Source organism: Meles meles, chromosome 2 (assembly GCF_922984935.1).
Source record: "Meles meles chromosome 2, mMelMel3.1 paternal haplotype, whole genome shotgun sequence".
In the NCBI taxonomy this organism is placed as follows: Eukaryota; Metazoa; Chordata; class Mammalia; order Carnivora; family Mustelidae; genus Meles; species Meles meles.
Window position 1 is genome coordinate 25,133,766 of NC_060067.1, and position 21,957 is coordinate 25,155,722.

The window sequence follows — 21,957 nt, forward strand, 5'->3', positions numbered from 1 at the left end:
AAGTGAAGAAGTGCCTTTTGTCAGTTAGTGTTTGTAACAAACTGAGAGCAACGAAAAACTTCCTGAAAAACTCACCCTAAGTGGGGAGACTCTTCACCACTCTTATCTGTGTGCCCTGTGTGACCCATAGGAGCTAGGCAAATGCTGGGTCTGAGACCCAGGCCTCGGCATAAGCAAAAGTCCTTCTGCCCCAACAGGGAATCCAGGGGTAAAAAAAGTCATTTGAGAAGCTTAATGCTGGTTCCCATCTTGTTTCAAACAGGCATCAGTTCACCAGAAGAGGTGACCAAGGGGCGCCTGGGTGGCTCAGTGGGTTAAGCCTCTGCCTTCTGCTCAGGGTTCTGGGATCGAGCCCCAAGTCTGGCTCGCTGCTCAGTGGGGAGCCTGCTTCCCCCCCCCGCCCCCCGCCCCCCGCCTACCTGTGATCTCTGTCAAATAAATAAATGAAATCTTAAAAAAAAAAAGAGGTGACCAACACTACTCCTGCTGGATACCAGAGAAAAAGAATGGTGACTTCAGAGACATCTTTCAAAATTCAGGGACTTGCAGCCAACTGGCAGTTCACACTAGCAAACGGAAGCATGAGGAGGAGGAAAAGAGACAAGTGCTTCATGCTTCCTTGACCTTGAAGCCAGGGAAAGAGAGATGCAAATAGCACTAATTTTATAAAATTTCCAAGTGCTGAGCTTCTCCAAGTGAGGTCTGTGGAGCCGGCCGTGGCCGTGATCCGATGTTATCGGTCCAAAGAGGGGTGAGTGCAACCAACCAGCAATAAGTCTTTACAAGGAGAAATTGGACAGAGTAATTTTTCTAGCTACTGAATCTCATAGTTAAAAAAAAAAAAAATTAAATTTGGATGTTGCATATGTCTGTTTTTACTCACTTCACCTTCCTAGGGATTGGTTCTTACTGTATTTTGTAGCAAGTACTGATCCAGAATAAATCAGAAACTTTTAAAAAAAGGCCCTTTACCACAGTTGGATAAGCGCTACACTAGAGCACCCAAAAATCCAGTTTTGTGTGGAGAGTAAGCTTATGATGCTTGTAAGGATATTGATTTACCTGTAATCGCCTCTTAAATTACTTGAATATTGAGATTTTTCAGAAGCCGGTAATTTGGCCCTTGTGTAATATGCTAAACGTCTCTGATTAACATCTGAATTAATCTAGAGATATTTGAAATGAAAGCCAATGAGATACCACATCATCAACAGTGTTCTGAGGAACTGAGATGTTAATTAACACGATTTCCTCAAAAAAGGTTGGGTGGTCAGAGCCATTTGAGCTGTGCACCCCACCCCAAGGCCCCCCTCCAGGGAGGCGTAATACACCAGCACACTAAGGATCCTGACAAAGCCTGGAGTGAAGAAACTTGTTTATTAGTTCCATAGATGTGACCCTCTTTATCTAACACCTAACAACACCTCTTCTTGGAAATGAGGGTGCTGTTAAAAGACTCCAGATTAGCAATCAAATCCCCGCCCTGAGTATCACTTTCCTGTCTTCATTTGTAGTTGGAGCTCTCTCCCCACCCCATACCACCCAGCTGCAACATCAAGGAAGTAACTTGCACAAGAACGTCACAGCAGGTAAGCTCCTTGAGGACAAGAAATTGACACCCATCCTTTGTTCCCACAGCCCTCCTGCTGCCCAACACACACAAAGGGCTCAGCAGAGTTTCTACGTTGCTCCCTAGGGAATGTTCCAGGTTGTCTCCTCACCCCCAGCCCCCCAACACACACCCAGGATGGCTAATTCCCATGGTCATCTTGTTGACCTTTCCTCTGGAATTCTGCCTCTTTGAAGGTCTCCTGTCCTGGTACCCTGGCTGGTGCGGTGTGGCAGATACCTGCTCTCCTTCCCTGAATGTGCAGCTAGGCCCTAGAGTACAACTAGGAAGCAGCTTTGCACAGGGCAGGAGTCCCTGCTGGTGAGCGTGCTTCCTCCGTCTCAATCTCTGTGCAAAGACATTTCTCTACGATGTTGTGCAGCAGGGCAGAACCTAGGTGTTTGGGTTCCCCCAAGCTCTGCTCCCCCCTAAACCACCTGCTCCCTCTCCCACAGTACCCACGTGCTCTGCAGAAGGGTCCTGTCGAGCCTGATCAATACTGCATTCATCCTAGTGGGAGAACAATCTAAACACAAATAATATCACAACCCCGAAAGAGAAAGCACTGTGACAAAGAAATCAAGTCGGAGCCTGATAGCATCTCTTTCCCAGCTAACATCACCAGGTCCTATTCAACCTCTGGCTCCCCGTTTCAACAATCAATAATAATACATTTTCCCACAAACGCCTGTTATTTTTAACTTCTATGGCTCCTCTGTTTACTTCAAAGGCAGCACCCAGAATCTGAGTGACCTCCACAAGGTCGTGTGGTCAGTGAAATGTAGGCCAAGGAACTGGTCTTCACACACATTCTTCCAACCACCAAACCGCGGGGTCTTTGTTAAGGTCAAAATTATCATGAGACGTTATTTACATAGTACACAATGAGCTCGGTTCTGCAGCTGTTACAAACACCAGCCACGACTTAAAATAATAAAAAATAAAAAGATAAGGAACCATTCGCTTTACTCACTGTTCACATAAACATTAAAAGTCACGGAAGAGCTGACATCGGAATTGGACACTTGAAATGTGTAAGTGCCTCCTTCGTTCCCTTTTAATCTGGTGAGATGCAGTTCACTCACGTATCTACGGAAAGAGGAGAGAAAAGAGAAGATCTCAATCACCTGGGAACGGTGTGCCTCGAGTGTGAGTCTTTTCCAGTTGCTCTCTGGAAATACATGCCTGTTCGAGGACGAACAGGACTCACTTCACTCAGCATTAACAAGACCCACATTAATAAATCCAGACACAGACGCGTGTATTTAATTTGGGACAAATGGCTGCATGGGGAGAGGCTTCCTCAGCCCAAAGGCAACCTCGTGGAGACTTCAGCCTCTTCCCCCTCCCTGGCTGTCCTCATGCCCACGTCTCTCTCTGCCCTCAGTCCTTCACCAGCGTCCCGAACTCACCCGTCCTGCTGCGCTTTACCATTGAGCACCTGGCCAGGCCGGCAGGTGTCCATGTGGAGGTGTGGGACCCTCGAAGCCAGGTCAACACTGGGGCCCTCAGCTTCCTTCTCACAAGGACCATAAGCTCCTGGTTCTCCCTTCACCTCACTACTTCTTCCCAGTGTCTTTTGCAGGATTTGTTCTTCGAGCTTCCCCTTCACTGCAAGGACACCAGCTACGGCCATGTAGACTAAGCACGTAGGCCTGCCAGGGGAGTTACGGACATGGGCACGGAGGGGATGGAGCGCCCCATGCAGCCCTTGACCCACCGGAGCCACACAGCCATCCTGACATACACAGCGGCCTAGTTGGCCTCTCCTCTCATACTGCACCATCCCGAGCAAGCTACTCTCCCGCTCAACTACTTGCTGTTTGCTCACAACTTTCCAACCTCTACCTCTAGTTCAGACTTCTTGGTCCTACGCCTCTTCTGCAAAGCTATTCTCATGCCCCCAGGCCCCTGCCTCGTGGGTACAGCTAAGAATGACTCACACCTGCAACGTCTTCCTCCCAAGTCTTGCCCTGGGAAACCTGACCCCATTTGAAAATCGACTGCCCATCCTGGTCGACAGCCAATGAGTGACTGCCCGTGGGAAGGGACTTGCTCCGGAGGGGCCCTGTGCTCAGCCTGCCACTCACCCATCCATCCTTTCTTTCCTCTTTTACCTTACCCTCCCTGCCCTGCTCTCCTACTGCCTGGCAGCTCTCTCTCCCTTAATGAAGCCCTTGACCCAGAATCTCTCTGCTCTGCTTCTAGGGAACCTGACCTGGGATACTTCCTACCTGAATGTCTCCACTCCAGACAACCTCCAATTTAACAAACCTCCAATTTAACAAACCTAAGCCAAACTCACTGTCTTTGACCCCATAACCCTTCCTCCTCCTTGAATAGAATCCCCCCTCACCATCCAACATGGCTGACAGACACAGAATCCGAAGGGCATCCTCAGCTCCTACCTCTCTCTCCCAGCCCTGCAATCACTGAGTCTTACTACAGAGGTAGCCGGATGCCTCCCAAATCCACCCCTCTCCCTCCAACCCTTGAACTTTGGTCCGGGACAGCATCACCTCTCACCCACAGCCCTACAACAGCCCACACCTCCTGACAGGAAAAAAATACGAAGTCGATCTAGGCATCTAGATCTAGACATTTGATCCTGGTCAAGTTACGTAACTCACTGTGCCTCAGTTTCCTCTTCTACAGAAATGACAGAAATCTAAGAGCGCCTGTCCATGGGGTTTGTGAAGACTAAAATTATTGACTTAATATATGGAAGGTTCTTAGAACAGCACAGCACCGCCAAGAGCACCTGCAGCCTACAGAGAGTAAGCGACTTGAACAATTTTACTTTTTTATTTTCTTATTATTTTTATTTGCTATTTTTATTTCACTTTCTACTATTTTACGATTGCTACTGTTTTCATTTAATGTCTTGAGGACCAAATGAAAGGTGTGGGGGCCCCTGGGTGGCACAGGTGGTTAAGTGTCCGACTCTTGGCTCAGGTGGTGATTTCGGAGTTGTAAGTGGTGATCAAGGGGTTGTGAGATTGAGCCCCGTATTGGCTCTGACCTCGGGAGGGAGTCTGCCAAAGTGTCTTTCGGCCCCTCCCTGTGCTCTCAATCTCTCTCTCTCTAAAATTAATAAATAGGGGCACCTGGGTGGCTCAGTCAGTTAAGTGGCTGCCTTCAGCTCAAGCCGTGATCCCAGGGTACTGAGATGGAGCCCCAAATTGGGCTCCCTGCTCAGAGGGAAGTCTGCTTCTCCCCCTCCTTCCTGCTTGTGCTCTATCTCTGTCTCAAATAAATAAATACATAAATAAGTAAATCTTTAAAAAGAGAGAGAGAGAGAGGTGATGTGACGGAACTTGACTTCACTGCCTGCCTGGCCCAAAATTACTGAATGAGGCTTAGCTTTCTTTTAGTTTAGGGTTTGTTTGTTGGTTTTGGGGGTTTTCTTGTTATTGTTTTTTTTTTTTAAGTTTTTTTTTTTTTTTTTGAGAAAGAGAGAGAGAGAAAATGTACTCATGTGAGCTTTGGGTGGGGGGAACAGAGGGAGAGAGAGGAGAGAAGCAGAAGCCGACCAGCACCGGGCTGGATCCCATGACCCTGAGATCACGATCTGAGCCAAAATCAAGAGTCGGAGGCTTAACCTAGACTTAGCCACCCAAGTGCCTATTTTTCTTACAGCTGTTAAAAAAGGATTCAAAGCGTCGACTTTCCTCTTTCCCTAAAAAATTATGTAATGGGTCCCTAGTATATGCCAGTCCCTGCTCTGAACTATCCTCCATACCAGAGATGCAAATACTGTTGCCCAGACGTTTTTGTGTGCTTTAAACACATAGCCAAAGGCAATACTGGTCTGAGGGCTCAGGAAGGAGCCCCAAACTTCTTTTATCAGGGTTTCTTTCCCATTTATGGGTCACAGAAATAGCATCTGGCAAGCCGAGGGAAGCGGGGGGGGGGGGGGGGGGGGAGATGTCTAATCCCCAAGGCAAGGCTCTTTTCTTACCTGATATTACTTTCATTGTCAGACTTGGGATAATCTTCCCATTTATCGGTGAAGGTTCTGTTCATATAAATCCACTGCTGGCGTTCAGGTCTGGGATATGCCTCGTATTCAACAATCAGGTCCACATTCTCGCCATCATTGACAAATATTGTAGTATTCATCATGGGGAAGATATTAATGAATCCTTTATCTAATTAGAACAGAACAAAACAGGAAGAAACTATTACCCACAACTATGCAACAGAAAACACAACTTCATCTCTGGATCACAAATATAACTGACTGGTTTCAGGTTATTAATTGGCAATTACAAGACGATTTTAACTGGCCATTGTACCTTTTTTTTTTTTCCTTTTTGCTCTTGTAGAATCACAGCCATAAGAGGAGGAAAGACACACCTGAAATGTTTATTCTCCCATCTCTGTCTCTCAAGCAACTCTCTTAAAGATCTAGCTCCATATCATATATCTAGAATGACTCATCCTGATGCTTCCTAGGTTAAAAAGCATTTGGACTAAATACTTAGCCCCTACCCAGACCCAATATAAATGTATATGTGATAGGAAAATGTCATAAACCAAGAAGAGGAAGACAGCCCTAATGGTCAATGAAGATGTTGAAAGAACACCATTCACTATTTAAAGAAAAAAAAAACTTACATCTTCTCATCACATCGTATGTCACAGATGAAATCAAGGATAGCATTTTAATAACCATACCGTATTTTTAACTGAACAACAGAATTCGCTCCTATCAAACTTCTTCTATAGAGGGAGGAGCAGTTTTCTAGGCTTTTTAGGAACTACAGAAGAAAAAATAATTATAAAATCATAAAAATCCTAAGACTCTGAATACATAAGCATTTTTAAATGTCTCCTATAGTAAAATTAAGACAGTAGGAAAGAGAACATGAAAATATAGATGGAAAAATATTGAAACTAGTAATTAAAATAAGGCTTCACTTTTCACTTATTAAAAATAGCAAAACTTCAATAAAGCTGCTAAAAAATAAAGTATATACATCCTATGGAAAAACAGCAAAACTAATTTGAAAGAAACTCAGTAATTTTGCAAGTGTGGTAAAAGTAGCACACTGAACTACACACGTAAATTGGCACAACTCTTTCAGAAAGCATGTAGCAATAGAGATTTTCTATAATTACCTCTTCTCCCATTTAACCCTGTAACTCCCATCTGAGAACACTTCTCAGTGGATAGCTACATACAGAAGGAATGGCCATCTACCCTGGAAGTAGTAATTTTTTACATCAGAGAACTGGTTAATAAAGCAGCCCTCCGAAATGGCTATAATATAATAATATGAGGAGGAGCTTGAAAAAACTGTACTAAAATAATTTCCAATATAATTTTTATAGCCACAATTTACAGAATGTTTACTAGGGGCCAAGAACTGCCCTAAGTACCTTAGTATACATTTAAATGAATAATTATGACAAATATTTAATTTTATAACAATACTGAGAGAGAAAGCACATAAATCCTAATTTATAGATGAAAAATCTCCGGTCCTGGAAAGCTAAAGAGCCAGCTAACCAAAGGCAGAGCCCAGATCTGAACACACATTTGTGAGAAGCCAAGGCCAGCCTCTTTTTACAGCTGCATATACCCTAGATTCTCTATATACTTTGTTAGAGAGAAAGAATAAAATCATATGTATAGGGGCGCCTGGGTGGCTCAGTGAGTTAAGCATCTGCCTTCAGCCCAGGTCACGATTCCAGGGTCCCAGGATAGAGTCGAGTCCTGCTTCCAGCTCCTTGCTGAGAGGGAAACCTGCTTCTCCCTCTCCTTCTGCCCCTTCCCCCACTCATACCCCTTCTCTCTCTCAAATAAATAAATAAAATACTTTAAAAATCTTATGTATAACTGAAACCCTGCTGTGTGTAAAAATATAAGCAATACACCAAATCTTAAAAACAGTTAAATCACATTGATGGGATTATGGAAGGGTTTTCATTTTATTCTTCCATTTGTTTTTTCAAAATTTAAGAATTCTAAGATTTAAAATTGTTAGTCATTATTTTTGGCACTATTAGGTTGACTATATTAAGGTCTCACATGAGTTGTCAGTCTAGTATTTAATGCTCGTCAGTTTCCTATAGATTCAGAATAAAAGGTGTCCAACTGTACCGATGGGAAAGGATCTGAGACAGGTGGGAATAAAAAAATCAGGCGCCTGGGTGGCTCAGTGGGTTAAGCCACTGCCTATGGCTCGGGTCATGGTCTCGGGGTCCTGGGATCGAGCCTCATTTCGGGCTCTCTGCTCGGTGGGGAGTCTGCTTCCCCCTCTGTCTCTGCCTGCCTCTCTGGCTACTTGTGATTCTCTCTGTCAAATGGATAAATAAAATCTTAAAAAAAAAAAAAAAATCATCCAGGCGAATGCTGAAGATGGAAACCACCACCCTGTTCTAATACCTGCTTCATAAATGAAACTCCCCTTGCTATTTTTAAAGCAAATTTAGCTTAATTTGGAGGGAATAAATGCTTCATCTGAGAGCTACATTACATTTTCATGCTCTTAAGGTCCTAAATCCCCAAATTCCACACAATGCAAAATATTCCAATATTACAGACAACAGTATCTGCACTGAAAAGAGTTCTCTTATCATCACCATATGTAAAATACTTAAGTTCCTCCTGAGTTTTCTAGAGTCCTTTGGCTCAATATACTTTAATGTCCTGTAGTGGAATAGAGCTTCAAATGCATGAAGTACAGGAATTACGAGGATCCAAGAACTCCATCAGGGTTTTAACCGAAGTAAGATCTTTTTCAGGTGCTTCTGCATTAAGGAATTGGTGATGCCTTAACACTGAGTCAAGTACAGACATAATGCCAGGCACTTCTATAAACCAAATCTACTGCCTTTTCTCTTCTCTGCAGCCTCTGGAGTTAGAGGCTGTTTCTCGGAGGAGGAAATGCAGGTAAAGGTGAAGTCAGGTGCCCTCGAAAGTCAGGCGGCACAGCGCCGACTCAAAACCAGGTGAGGACCAACCCCAAGCCTCCCACCCCCAGCTCCCAAAAGAAATCACTTTTCTCTCTGTCTCCTCCTGTTCTTGTCCCATCCCAACCCATCCCAAAACAATACAAAACCAGATTCAGGTTTCCCAGCCACAAGTCCTTCCAGTTACACAGCTATATTCTTGGAAATTGATGAATGGGTTTTAAAAATCTGATTACATACAATAATACGCTCAAAACATCCTTACTAATTGCTTTCTGGAGCTGAAGCTGATAGATCAACATGCTCCCTAATCAACTCAGCAAATTAGCACTTATGGAGTTTAATATTTTAAAAGCATCGCTTTCTATTCAAATTAATAAATGGTTCCCAATCACGTTTAGGGAAAAAGTAAGACTCTCTCTGCCTGCGGAATCTAACTGCAAGTAAAGGGTGTTCTCCACGTTTAGTCTGGTGAGATGATTTCCATTACAACATGGGCAGAAATGCCAAAATTATATGAGATTATTGTGGGATAAATCACAGACCTCCAACACTGCTTGATGAATTATTGAAGAAACGCGGGGAAAAGAGGAGAGACAAAAACAAATAGCACATCATTTTATTATCCCTCGTGATGAAGAAATCTGCCACCCTATAAGTACTTAAAAGTCAAGCACTAAGACTATAATTGCATTAAAAAAGAAAATAGATTAAATTCAAACGATACTCAAAAGACAAAAATGCATAATTTAGAAATTATTATTATTTCCAGTAAATCAAAAACATCCAGGACATTCACTATGTTCTGCGCTCATTAAGTAGACCTTAGAAAGTAAGTGTTTAGTGAGATTTCCAGACTAGGAAAGAAAAGGCTAAACCCACTGTGCACATCAACTACGATGGGGTTAGGACTCTAGGGAACCATGATCTAGTTGATGCTGTCTAGAGCCAATGGGTCAGCCCCTACTGGGTCTCTTTCCTGAAGGCTTATGCTACGGCCTATAAGGTTGGCGGATGGAGTACAGTAAGGGGTGTACTAGGAAGAAGCCCAATCCAGTCCTTCCTGCAACAAACAAACTAGGCCCATAAATGATAAAAAGAGAAACCAAAGGCCTAGGTGACTCCCTAAAAGATTCAGAGAAATATTTTCAGCTCCCAGCATCTGCACTCCTCCATACAGAAAGTCTACAATCCATTTCCAAGCTCAAGTCATTCAGCAAGGCCTAGAATTTTTGAAAAAGTTCCACTTAACATTTTATTTTTGTTTGCTAGGGAGGTGGATGGCAGAAAAATGACCCATTTAAACAACTTCAGTTACAGCTTTCCACTTCCCCTTTATTAAAACTGGTAGAATTTGCTTCTGTGCTCTTAGTTGGAAAAGGCGACAATGATCACTTTCTTTCATTCATTCATTCATGTGGTGACAATTAAATTTCTAGTCATCTCTCAACATTCTCTTAACACAAAAAGGCAACTATCTAGCAATTTCTTCTTTCACTACTGCCAGTAATTTATACATTCCCATAGAGAGATTTACCGACAACTTCCAAGGTGGTTGTGACATTCGCTGATCCGAAAGTATTATTGGCGTAACACATGAACACTCCAGAATCATTGACTCTAGCTGAGTGGATAGTCAGCTTTTCCTGACGTACGAAATTGAAGTCACCCTGATGCCAACTATTACTCTGCGTCTGTGCATTAGTCTGCTGGTTTCGGAAGGAGAGAAAAAAAAAAAAAATCAAAGATTACCATAAAATTTAGATTCAGGATCTTTCCTAGATAAATTAAAAATAGCAGCAATTAACTTCTCCATATTAACATTCATTATACGCTCCTTAAGTAAGAACAATAAAGCATCATGACAAGTCTGTCATTGGAACACTTCATGTTACAGGATTATATTGAAAGATAGTCATTATTAATGATTGAAAAAAAAACATGCAAACTCACTTCATAATAACCGTGGCATACATAATTCCAAATTCTCTGCGGCACTATTTTTTTTAAACAGGGCCAAATTTTACAAGTTACTCTAGAAGAAATATTACAGAATACTGGTATTTTACATTGAGTCAGCATAGTGAAGTCATATCAGTATCTGCTGTTAGGCATCTTTTTTTATTCTATATCCTAGTGATTGAAAGATAACACCCTGCTAATAATAATATTCTATTTAATTAACATTTATATTATTTTCATGAAGAGAAATTGAGTCACAATGTCTAAAAGATTTTTTATTTATTTATTGGACAGAGAGAGAGAGCGCACAGGTAAGCAGAGCAGCAGGCAAAGGGAGAGAGAGAGAGAAGCAGGCTCTCTGCTGAGCAGTGAGCATGATGCAGGGCTCGATCCCAGGACCCTGGAAGCATGACCTGAGCCGAAGGCAGCCACTTAACCGACTGAGCCACCCAGGCACCCCGAGTCACAATGTCTAAAACTAACTTGGAAATGCACCCTACAGTTCTCACCCAGCAGAATTTTGGCTTCTATTAAAAGACGTTCCAAAGTACGTGAGATATGTTAGACCAGCCCTGAATTATTTAAGCATGAGTGGAAGAGAAAAAGCTGCAAATTTACTCTTGTGATGTCACCATTCTACTCCCTTTATTTGTCTGCAGACAAGACATGGAGAGATTTTTTTTGTATGGAAAACATCATGGGAATAAAACATAATAAAAACCATAGCCACTCTGAAAATACTAAAGGAAGTACCATACAGCTTTCTGCATCTTTCAAATTTTCTGTAAAAAAACCATATTCCTATTGAAAAAAAATAATAACTGAGAAAAGAAAGTAAATAGGACCTGATATTGACATGGAATGAGATCAAGGGTAATTCACAGGCCAAGCAGTGGTGAACTATTAGCATTAGACCATTCTGACATTATTGTAAATCAGAACAATCCTTATGGAAAGTAACTGGGCAGTTTGTTCTTACCCCTTTATTAATTCCAGCAAATTTATCTCAAGGAAATGACTCAAAAAAAAAAAAAAAAAAAAAAAAAAAAAAGCTCCAAAATATTTATTGCAGTAAAATCTTGGAAATGACCTAAAGGTATACAAGTATAAAGGTATAAAAGTATCGAAATTACAAATGTGAAAATAAGAAAAATGTTTATATTACTTAAAAAGCATAAATTAAGTATACCTTAACACTTCAAATGTGGTAATACATATGTGCGGGGCAGAGAGAAAAGAAAAATGTAAAAAAAAGTAGGTAATAAAGCATTTATAAAGACGAGCCACATAAAGATACGGAGCTCTTAGAATGCTTGAGGTCCAAATTACGTTTTAAATATACAGTATGTCCCAGATTTTGAAGACTTAATATGAAAAACATAAAATAACCCATTGGTAACTTTTTGTAGTAATTACATAAGATACTATTTTAGCTATATTAGGTTAAAAAAATGTACTATAATCAATTTTACTTTTACCGTCATGTGCCTACTGGAAAATGTTAAAATTATATAGGAGGCTCACATTTTATTTCCATTGCACAGCACTGCTACATGCATTGGTGGAATTATATCTGTTTCTCTCTTTTTTTTTTTCATGTTATTATATTTTTGGAAAATTTTTTTTTTACATTAAAATGAGCATACATAAGAGCAGACTGCCAAAACCGAATGTTTTGAAATAAAAAGAAGAGAAACCTGCTTTGTTAAGTAACTGTGAGATCTTGAGCAAGTCAAGGATACTACTAGTCTCAGCTTTTGTTTTTAAAAGGGAATGAGAGGGGGGCGCCTGGGTGGCTCCGACGGTTAAGTGTCTGCCTTCGGCTCAGGTCATGAACTGGGGGGACGGGGATCCTGGGATCGAACCCCTATGTTAGGCTCCCTGCTCAGTGGGGTGTGTGTTTCTCCCTCTGACTCTCCCCCTTGCTCTCTCTCTCTCTCTTATAAATAAATAAAATCTTTAAGTAAATAAATAAAAGGGAATGAGAAAGCAAAGGTCTTCAAAGGCCTTTCCAGTCTGAAGCACAATGCAGATACGAAGATGCTCTCTTTCAAGAGATTCTTCTAATAATTGGCAGAATCTGCCATTTCACTGCAGAAGAGCATTGGGGAAGATCACCAGCAAGGTGAGGTGGCACTGTTCTGTCCTCTCCCAGTCCATCAGGTCACAGACACCTCTGCCAAGACAGAGTGACAACGGACAGGGACAGGTAACGTACCACATTCTAGATTTATGGTATATCTTCCTTCGAATTCTTGCAAGAGCCCAAGAGTCTACCAGAGGGAGCTAAGCAGGAACAAGGAACACATCAGTGCTGGGAGAATAGCTTGGTCCTAAGTGAGACAGTATCAACACCTTCAAAACCTGAAGACCTTAGTTCACGATACTATCAAACATCATAATAAAAAGTAAAAATACAAGGATGTAGACGCATTAGAAAAGCTAACCAAGATTCAAGGGTGTTGAATAAACTCCAAGACTCTGACATTTTAAAACAAATGACTGTAAAAACTCTAGAACAGTCATTTTATCGTCCATTTCACTATGAGTTAAACTTATTCTAAACAGTCAGAATCGAATACCATGGATTTTTAAGATAATTTTGATAGTGTTAACAGTGCTAAGTATTCCAAATGAAGCCAAAGGATATCAACAAAAGAGTCATGGATGAACCTTGGCATAGAGCCATGAGCCCCATCTGCAAGTCACACATTACATATTGTTTGCATGTGATTTGGTTTTCCTTAACCCTTGAGGTGCACACTGGGATTTCCCCAAAGGGCTCCCAACACTGAAGGCTTATCTACCAGCGCCAGTGCATTAATTGGGAATGGCATGTGGGACTCCTGGGAAAAATGGTTCAGAACAAAACTGCCTGGGGCAATTTAATTTCTCATCGAAAAAAGGCTAATTTTCAAGTTATACAGAGGCTCAAATATGCACATGGTCCAAACTGTTCTCTCATCTGAAATCAAGGATTATAGAAAGCCAATTAATATAGGATTGTGTCCTATAAGTTAAGTCAAAAATCCCTATATAAGCTGTTGTTCTTATTAGCTTACATGATACGGAAACCAAAACTTGTTTCTCTGAGCCACTGGTTTGAAAGAACAAGTCTCTAGTACAATCCATTCTCCTAGTCAATGGCAGGTTTCATTAGCAAGGTATCATCCATCACAAGTCTACGTGAATACCATCATAGTACTTTGCATTATGCTAATCACCATGGTTACTTATGGAGCAAAGAATTCTTTAAACGGGCGTGAAATTGCCAATGTGGAATACAGAGCATGAGGAGGAAGAAGAGGAAGAGGAAGAGGAGGAAAATATACTATTTCTTTTCTCCAGTGCAATGCATATATGTCTCCTGAAGAAAAACCACCATGACAGCTAATTAACTAGATGGCCAAGATTATGCAAATAAAAGTTACTGAATATTCAGATGATGGAAATTTTCAAGTGAAATATTTGGGAGATCAGACATCTGAAAGACCTTGCTACTAATGAGTATTTAGAAAGAGAAAGAGGGGGAAAAAATCATATAACTGGCTAAAATTTACTTAAGATATGCCCAACACAGCACCTAATATAGAGCAGACATTCATTATACATTTGTTAAATGAATGAGAACTTAAACATGTCCAAATGTTTCAGATTAAAGATAACCATTTTATTAATAGTGACTAAAACAAATAGAAAACCATTAGCAACTTGATCTCAGGTAACCAGCCTCGGAGGGGGTAAGTCAGATCAATACAAAAAGAAACACATCTCTCAAATGGATAGACCACTTTGTGGGAAAGGAAAGAGCTCCCTGGTTGGTATCTGAGACCATTTTCTTGTTTTAAATATGGAAAGGAAAAAAAAATGGACAACTTTCCCCAATATTTTAAATCATCTGGCCTGGATGTATTTAATAGTCTTAAAAATCAAAGGTTATGTGGTTAACCAGAAGTTCTCTTTAAAAATTTCTCTACGAAAGTGAAAGAAACAGCACACGGTAATAATAGGAATCTGAAGTCCTCTCTTAGATTTTCTCAAAATAAATTGACAAAATGACATGCATTTGTCAGGAATAATGACTGTACACATCCACATATGGTGTTCTGAAAGGGGGGAAAGATGCATCTCGACACACGCCCAGATAGTCCCACCTCAGACAGGCACACCAGCTGAGCCTTGCCAGGACAATGAACAGACCCATTAAAGGGAAAACCTTATAATCTCCCACATGGAGAGAATGATATATTCAGAAAAACAAAGGCAACAAGCCACTCACCTGGCTGTTTTCCTTGATCCACATGGAGTCCACGGAACTGGACACATCCTTGACCAAGCACACCACAGAGAACTCCTCCCCTTCCCTAAGAAGAGAGCTTGCTTTGGACACCGACACCACCGGGACAGCTCTGATGGCTGGAAGAAACAGAAATGTGGCCTTCCAGTCATGTGTTCTACAATCATATGCCATTTTCACTTACCATGTGCCCTCAAAGGCACACGACTTGCGTGGTCGTCTTTTAAATAAAATTATCAAGTATGGCACTAACCTATCTGTATCACTTGCAGATCCGAAGACATTTGCAATTAAATCTTGCATTCTTTTTTTTTTTTTTTAAATATTTTATTTATTTATTTGACAGAGATAGAGGTCACAACTAGGCAGAGAGGCAGGCAGAGAGAGAGGAGGAAGCAGGCTCCCCGCGGAGCAGAGAGCCCGATGTGGGGCTCGATCCCAGGACCCTGAGATCATGACCTGAGCCGAAGGCAGAGGCCTAAACCACTGAGCCACCCAGGCGCCCCTAAATCTTGCATTCTTCAAACAAATTCATCAACAGTGAGTGAAGATGAGAGGACTGTCTGCTTTGAGATGATAATGCTATGGGACAAGGCTGTTTTGAAACAGGGAGAAACCCTGGCATTGCGAAGCGGCTTTAATCTTTACTTCACACAACCTTGAAGCTTTCATGAGGACGTGACCTACGACCAATCATATTCTTTTAACCAAACAGCCATCTTTCTCAGGGGCCTGGGTGGTTCAGTTGTTTAAGCAACTGCCTTTCCCTCAGGTCATGATCCCGGAGTCCTGGGATCGAGTCCTGCATCAGTCTCCCTGCTTAGCAGGGAGCCTGCTTCTCCCTCTCCCTCTGCTGCTCCCCCTGCTTGAACTCTCCCTCTCTCTCTCTTTGTCAAATAAATAAATAAAATCTTTTTAAAGGGGGGGCATCATTCCCATGTGCCACAATAATAACCTCTTGCTCTTTTCTTAAAAATCTCCATTTCAAATAATCAATCTTTCCTTAATTCCAAAGAGCACACATCTGCAAAAGCCTTAATAAAAACTACTTGGTAGCTGAATGTCAGCTGGTGTTGGATTTGATGATCTCAAAGAGATCATGTCAAAATGATGTCAAAATCTAGACATTTTCCAGCAATGAAAATAATCTACATAATGCCACCGTAATAACAAGGTCCATACACAGCTGGTACTTCCCTCTTCAGATGGGGAAGAGATTGGGAATGCATTAAAATCAAATCACTATGGAGAAAAGTCAATTCCTCTAGCAATAGTCCATCAAGGAGTGAATCGTGTCTATGCTAATCTTTTCAAACCGGGGAAGGGAAGCCTCCCAGTGAGGTTCTCTTGGGAGGAACAACTCAGGCAGTGCGGAGACTCTGGGTGTCCTGAGGTCGGGAGGTGTCCCCTGTAGGGTCGGAGCGCCAGTCTCGGCTAGACGCGGCTGGCTGGAAGCAGCCGTGGACCGGGGGTGCCGGCTTGGGGGATACGAAAGGAAGACTTCACAAGCATTTGGCTGCAGCTGGGAGTTGGGGGAACCACGGGGAAGAGCCCGCTGCCTGCCTGCCCACACTCAGATGACCAGGACCGCCTGGAGAGAGCCGCCGCCCCTCCCCACACAAGTCCGCCTCCCCGCCGGAAGACAGAAAGGGCCCCTACCTGCCCTCACTTTCAGGGTGAATTTCGCTGATAGCACGGACTTGCCCTTGTGGTCCGCTGAGCAGTGCAAGCAGAGCCGATGATACTCGCGCTTCACGTTTCGGATCGTGATGCCGGCCTTGGGATCGGCGACAAATGTCAAGTCCTTGGGAAGCGGCTTCCCCTCGCACCCCTTGAGGGAGTAATTGGTCACCTCCGGGTCTGTCAGAGGACAGCGGACCAGCGTATCATTGTCCTCTTTCCCGTACAAGCGAAGGTCATCGAGGAAAAGCCGTGCGGGATCTAAAGCGCGTCAAAATGAGCAGTTTGAATGGCCGGTCCCAGGCACTGACAACATTTTTAAAATGTCAGAGGACTCCGATTTTTTTTTTTTTTTCTTTGCAAGGAAAGGTAGAACTTATCCACATATTACTAATTAAGCCACAGTGAACCTTTGTTAACTCCTTTCAGGAGTCAGACACTAAGCTTGGACCATTACACTTTATCTCATTTAATCCTCAAAACACCCCCATGGGATGGGCATTATCGTTACCACCCTTTCAGAAATTAAGGAACTGAAGTCTCAAGAAAGTGACTCCCCTACCAAGTAAGATGGCCCAGAAATGGCTGAGCGAACTCAAACCGCAGTCCAACTGATACCGCGCCTTGAGCTCTTAAACTCTGAGGATATTTTATCACAATAGTTACTCTCCTTCTACAGTGGGGAATGGTCTAAGGGGGATGAGCCAAGACTAAGCCAGTGTGATGATGCCTACCAGAATCATGGAAAGGTGGGGGTCCCTTCAAGAGCCCCCAGTCTCCAGGATCTTTTAGCTTCTGCATAAAATCTACAAAACTATTAGCAGACCACCCTATACCAAAGGCATGTGGGCCTCACTCTTCACATTCCTTGAAAATTATGTATAAATATAAACTTCTGGACATCAAATGAAGCCATATTCCCAAGGGGAGCTTATGAGTTTTGGGAATATTATGATAAATATCATCCAAACCAGGACACTTGTGAATGAAGGGGAGTGCCATTAATAATTATGCCAGGACACCAGGTGTGAACTGGAAAGGCCTCAGGCAGACTGGGACCTCCTATAAGCAAAGACAAAGACAAACCTCATTCTGTAGACACAATATACAGCCACCTCTGCTGTGTAAAGATAATACATATAGATGGCAAGGCCAACAGATCATGTTTAAAATGTTTCTTCGCTGTCCTTTCCACCTGGAATTCAGGTGTTCCATAAAAATCAACTTGACATCATTGAAATACACTTACCATTTCATTTTGGGGAAAAAAAAAATTTCCGGAATGCGTTATGCACCCCCCAGCCTAATGTGTTCTATGAATAAAGTCCATCATGATGGCAGAACCGAGGCCACTGGTTGTTATTTTTCCATATTGCTTAAGGCTAGATCCTACAATGCCCCGGGTTCCTTCACTGCTGTAACATAAACTACTGAAGTATCCAAACATCTTAAATCAGTAATAATTCACTGGAGTGGGGGCACCTGGGTGGCTCAGAGGGTTAAAGCCTCTGCCTTCAGCTCAGGTCATGGTCTCAGGGTCCTGGGATCAAGCCCTACATCGGGCTCTCTGCTCAGCGGGGAGCCTGCTTCCTCCTCTCTCTCTGCCTGCCTCTCTGCCTACTTGTGATCTCTGCCTGTCAAATAAATAAATAAAATCTTAAAAAAAAATTATTAAAAAAAATAAAATAAAATAATTCACTGGAGTGGTAAGTTACTGAGGAAGACTTTTCTTCTCAAAAAAAAAAAATCCACACACTCTGCGAGACCGACCTGGCTAATTCAGCGATTTTCCCCATCTATTCAGTCGTCTACCCACTGGACGAATGTGCAGAATGACACTTCGAGACCACCTGGAAATTCCAGAGTTCCTTCTTGAACGTCAAAGAACAAGCCCCCAGGTTAGCTCAACCATTATGGAACCATACCCCAAGGCTAAGCTGTGCCTTGCCAAGGCACCGACCTAGGAAAGAAGTAACAGATAAACTAAGAAGAGGCAGAGTCAATTCCACGGCAACCTTCTTTACAGTGAACACCATGGGCGTCAACTTTATAACACCTTGCTAGAGCTCGAATCTGCACAATTCTGTCTCCCGAACAACAGTTCCATGAGGACGACAAGGCAGGTTGATCTTCTCCAAATGTTTCAGTAAGAAACTGAAACTCTGAGCTTGCTCATATCTGCCATCTAAGACAAATGTATTCATTATTCTTCCATGGTATCATGGGTGAGGCCTCCTACACTGGCCTGTTTCAATGGCAGCCCCAGTCCAGGCACAAACTCAGGACGAGAACCCAGACTTCATTTCTCCTCCTATAACCTGGGTCTGTCTCTTAACGCGTGAAGTACTTGTTTGTACACCAACAGAAAGGTTCTTCCTCCCTCCCACTGTCAGCAAACCTCCTCTGGACAAGGATGTGAAAAGCACAAACACAGATGAATCACTGAGTTTATCATAGGAAATGAGATACGGAAATCCAACGATCATATTTTTCTTCTGTTTCTAAGAGGTCACAGTTTAAAAAAAAAAAAAATGAATCAAATGACAACCACTAAGAAGCTAAGAGGGGACGTGGGGTGCTTAGCTGACTGGCTTATTTTTCTGGAATTTGCTCCCTCAAAGTGGGTCAGTTCTTTTGAAGTGTTGGTCTGTTTAGGCCGTCAGAGGCCTTTAGTTCCCTGAAGTGTTTTTACTAAGTGGGAGTATCTAGGATCTCAAGGCATTAAAATGCAGCTCTCCCAAAGGGCCTAATTTATTCTCAGGGTTTACTCGCAGTGCCAGGACAAATGGGCTAACCATATTGTAATCTCATTAGGAAGAGTATCACAGCCTTGCAGACCTTCAGCTGGAGTCATACCCACAGCCACGATGTATCAAAAGATGGGGGGAACTAACAAAGAAAAATTTGTTTCAGGCGCCCAAGACCGAGCCAGTAATATTTTCTCTCTGGCTCAGCCATCTATATGTCATCCATAATTAAGAACAGGATATTAAGTTCTCTAAAGCATAGCATGAAAGAAAGCCACACATTTACCTCTAACAAACACATAAATGGACCTGCTTAAGCCGTCTCTGTTGGTGCACGTGTAATTGCCCGTGTTGGCGGCCTCTGCTTTCTCTGTGATCCATTCCTTGTGCGTGTCCTCCTTCAACTGACCCAGGGTCTCAAAAGTCCATTTGACAAATCCTGGATCAGCGCATGACAGCCTAATCTCGTCGCCAGCACTGACTATTAACTCTGATTTTGCTGGATGGATGGATGGTAGAGACAGTTCCCCTGGACTCACAGATGGTTGAGAAGAGCCTGCCAAGAAAAGTAAGAATCGTGTTGAGTATGATCTTTTTCCTTGGCGAAATAAAGCATTTCTTCCAATATTGATTTCCATCTTCTGTGTGCTTGCTTTACAATAAAAATAGGACAAAGCTGCCCTGCTATTTATAGTTAGAAAGAGTTCTGTTTAAAGTTTCTTAAGTTCATCTAGAATATTATTTTCTGCAACTCTCCACTGATCCGGAGGGTCACACTTGGTATGCGAGGAATACTTGTGGGATGCCATGGCCTTCTCTGGGTTAAACACACAGCTGGGTCAAGTTTCTACTCTGAATATGGGCCATCGCCATGGTACTGACATGCTGACACCCAGCTTAGAAATAACAAAAACAAAACCTCACACTATTATTAAAAACAACAACAACAACAACAAAAAAAAAACAAAAGCAAAACAAAACAAAAAAACTACTGGCCTGTTACTCTTCTGGCAAAATGTACATCACCTTGACATAGCGTGGCTGTGAATTCAGTTATTTGTATGCAATTCTCCTTATATGGTGATGTTCATCAAAAGCAGAACTATTTTGGAGTTTCAAACAAGGCAGCAGAAAATGAAAATCCCATTTTAAAGATCAGACCATGAGCGGTTTTATGACACACGCTGTACTGCTGCCTAATCAAACCAATGCCGCGACAGGTTTCCTGGACTCTGAATGTGAAACTTGAACCTTAGAAAATTCACGGCAGCCAATTCATTCATTCGTTCATCTACCTGTTGCATGACTGTAAATAACGGTTTATTAATTATGATCTGCAGAGCCTCAAGCTTGGTGCTGGAGAAAATCCCATGTAAGTGCAACACAGGGTTGGTACACACACTCCAGAGTTTAAAGGACACACTCCTCGTGTGTCAGAGTAAGTGAAATACAGCTACAAGTTTTAGCTTTAAGCTGAAGAAGGCGGCGGCGGGCTGGACCTTTACCATATGGGAAAGGTGAAAGAGAAGATAGACACGTGCCACAGGGACCACCTAGACCATGCAGAGACACTATACGTTTTGGTTTTATTTCTTGTTTTTTTTTTCACTATACATTTTTTCAGCAGAAAAGTGGCACGTGCAGTAAGATACTGAAGACCTTCTAGATTCCAGGAAATCTGTGAAGAGTTCTGGTCCTCTGGTAGGCAGAAGGAATGAGACATTTGGTAAGGATCTGAGACCAAAAAAATGCATTATTCTACCAAAGGAAAAACACATTAAAGGTTATTATAGTGTAATTAAAACTACAAAGACTGACTCACATATGACCTGGATGAGCGAGTGGGAAGAAAGGGTCCCTGGGTAAGATGGGCTAGAGCAGCGGGGTAACAGAACTCCCCCTCGGGGGGGTGGGGGGGCTGTCAATCACTTCTGCAGGGTCATGGGGGAAATGGGGTATCTATCCCCTCCCCACACATGCAAGGTCGGAGACAAGAAGTGACCTGATTTCTGAAGGAGGAGTAAAAGGCAAAGGCAGCGAGTAAGCCACGCCAGGAAGCTCTCCACAAGTCTGGCAGGACTGGAGGTGGGGAGACACGATCAGAAACAGACAGAGAGGGGCGCCTAGGTGGCTCAGTGGGTTAAACCTCTGCCTTCGGCTCAGGTCATGATCTCAGGGTCCTGGGATCGAGCCCCGCATGGGGGCGTGGGGGGGTCTCTGCTCAGCAGGGAGCCTGCTTCCTCCTCTCTCTCTGCCTGCCTCTCTGCCTACTTGTGATCTCTCTGTGTCAAACAAATAAATAAAATCTTAAAAAAAAAAAAAAAGAAAGAAAGAAACGGACGGGGACAGGAGGGGCAAGTGCCCGGCTCCCAAGGGTCCACCTGGCCCGTGGACGCACTTCTCACCTTATGGCCTGCATTGCAGATGGGGGAGGAAGAGCAAACACGCGTGAAGTTAAAAGACAGGATCAGACAGTCAAGGGTATGGGCTTGTTGAAAAAAGAGGAGCACGGGGAGTTCCAATCTTGGAGAGCTCTTCCAGCTAAGAGGGCATAGATTTGAGATTTAAAAATCAAATAAAAATGAACAAGCAACCAAAAAACCATTGCCGGAAAGGAAGGGAATGGGGCACTAAAGAGGGAAGAAACTTTCAAAGAAAGAGTGGCAGGTCCCAGGGCAGATGCTGAGCAAGACCAAGGGAATGAACGAAAGTGATCAAGGGAAGGAACCGATTAGATTTGG

General features: G+C 42.8%; 1 protein-coding gene across 4 annotated transcripts in view; it reads right to left on the reverse strand.

Moving 5' to 3' along the window:
* Window positions 1-21,957, reverse strand: part of KIT (KIT proto-oncogene, receptor tyrosine kinase) — an 85,122-nt gene that overhangs the window by 29,202 nt on the left and 33,963 nt on the right. For 2 of the 4 annotated variants that reach the window (XM_045997700.1, XM_045997698.1), the window contains exons 2-7: window positions 19,503-19,772; window positions 16,449-16,730; window positions 14,772-14,908; window positions 10,068-10,236; window positions 5,571-5,760; window positions 2,583-2,698 (exon numbers count right to left, since the gene is read on the reverse strand). In XM_045997700.1, the coding sequence (XP_045853656.1) occupies window positions 2,583-2,698; window positions 5,571-5,760; window positions 10,068-10,236; window positions 14,772-14,908; window positions 16,449-16,730; window positions 19,503-19,772 (1,164 nt within the window). Of the gene's footprint in view, window positions 1-2,582; window positions 2,699-5,570; window positions 5,761-10,067; window positions 10,240-14,771; window positions 14,909-16,448; window positions 16,731-19,502; window positions 19,773-21,957 lie in introns of all 4 variants that reach the window. The other 2 variants (XM_045997699.1, XM_045997697.1) reach the window with 1 other exon arrangement.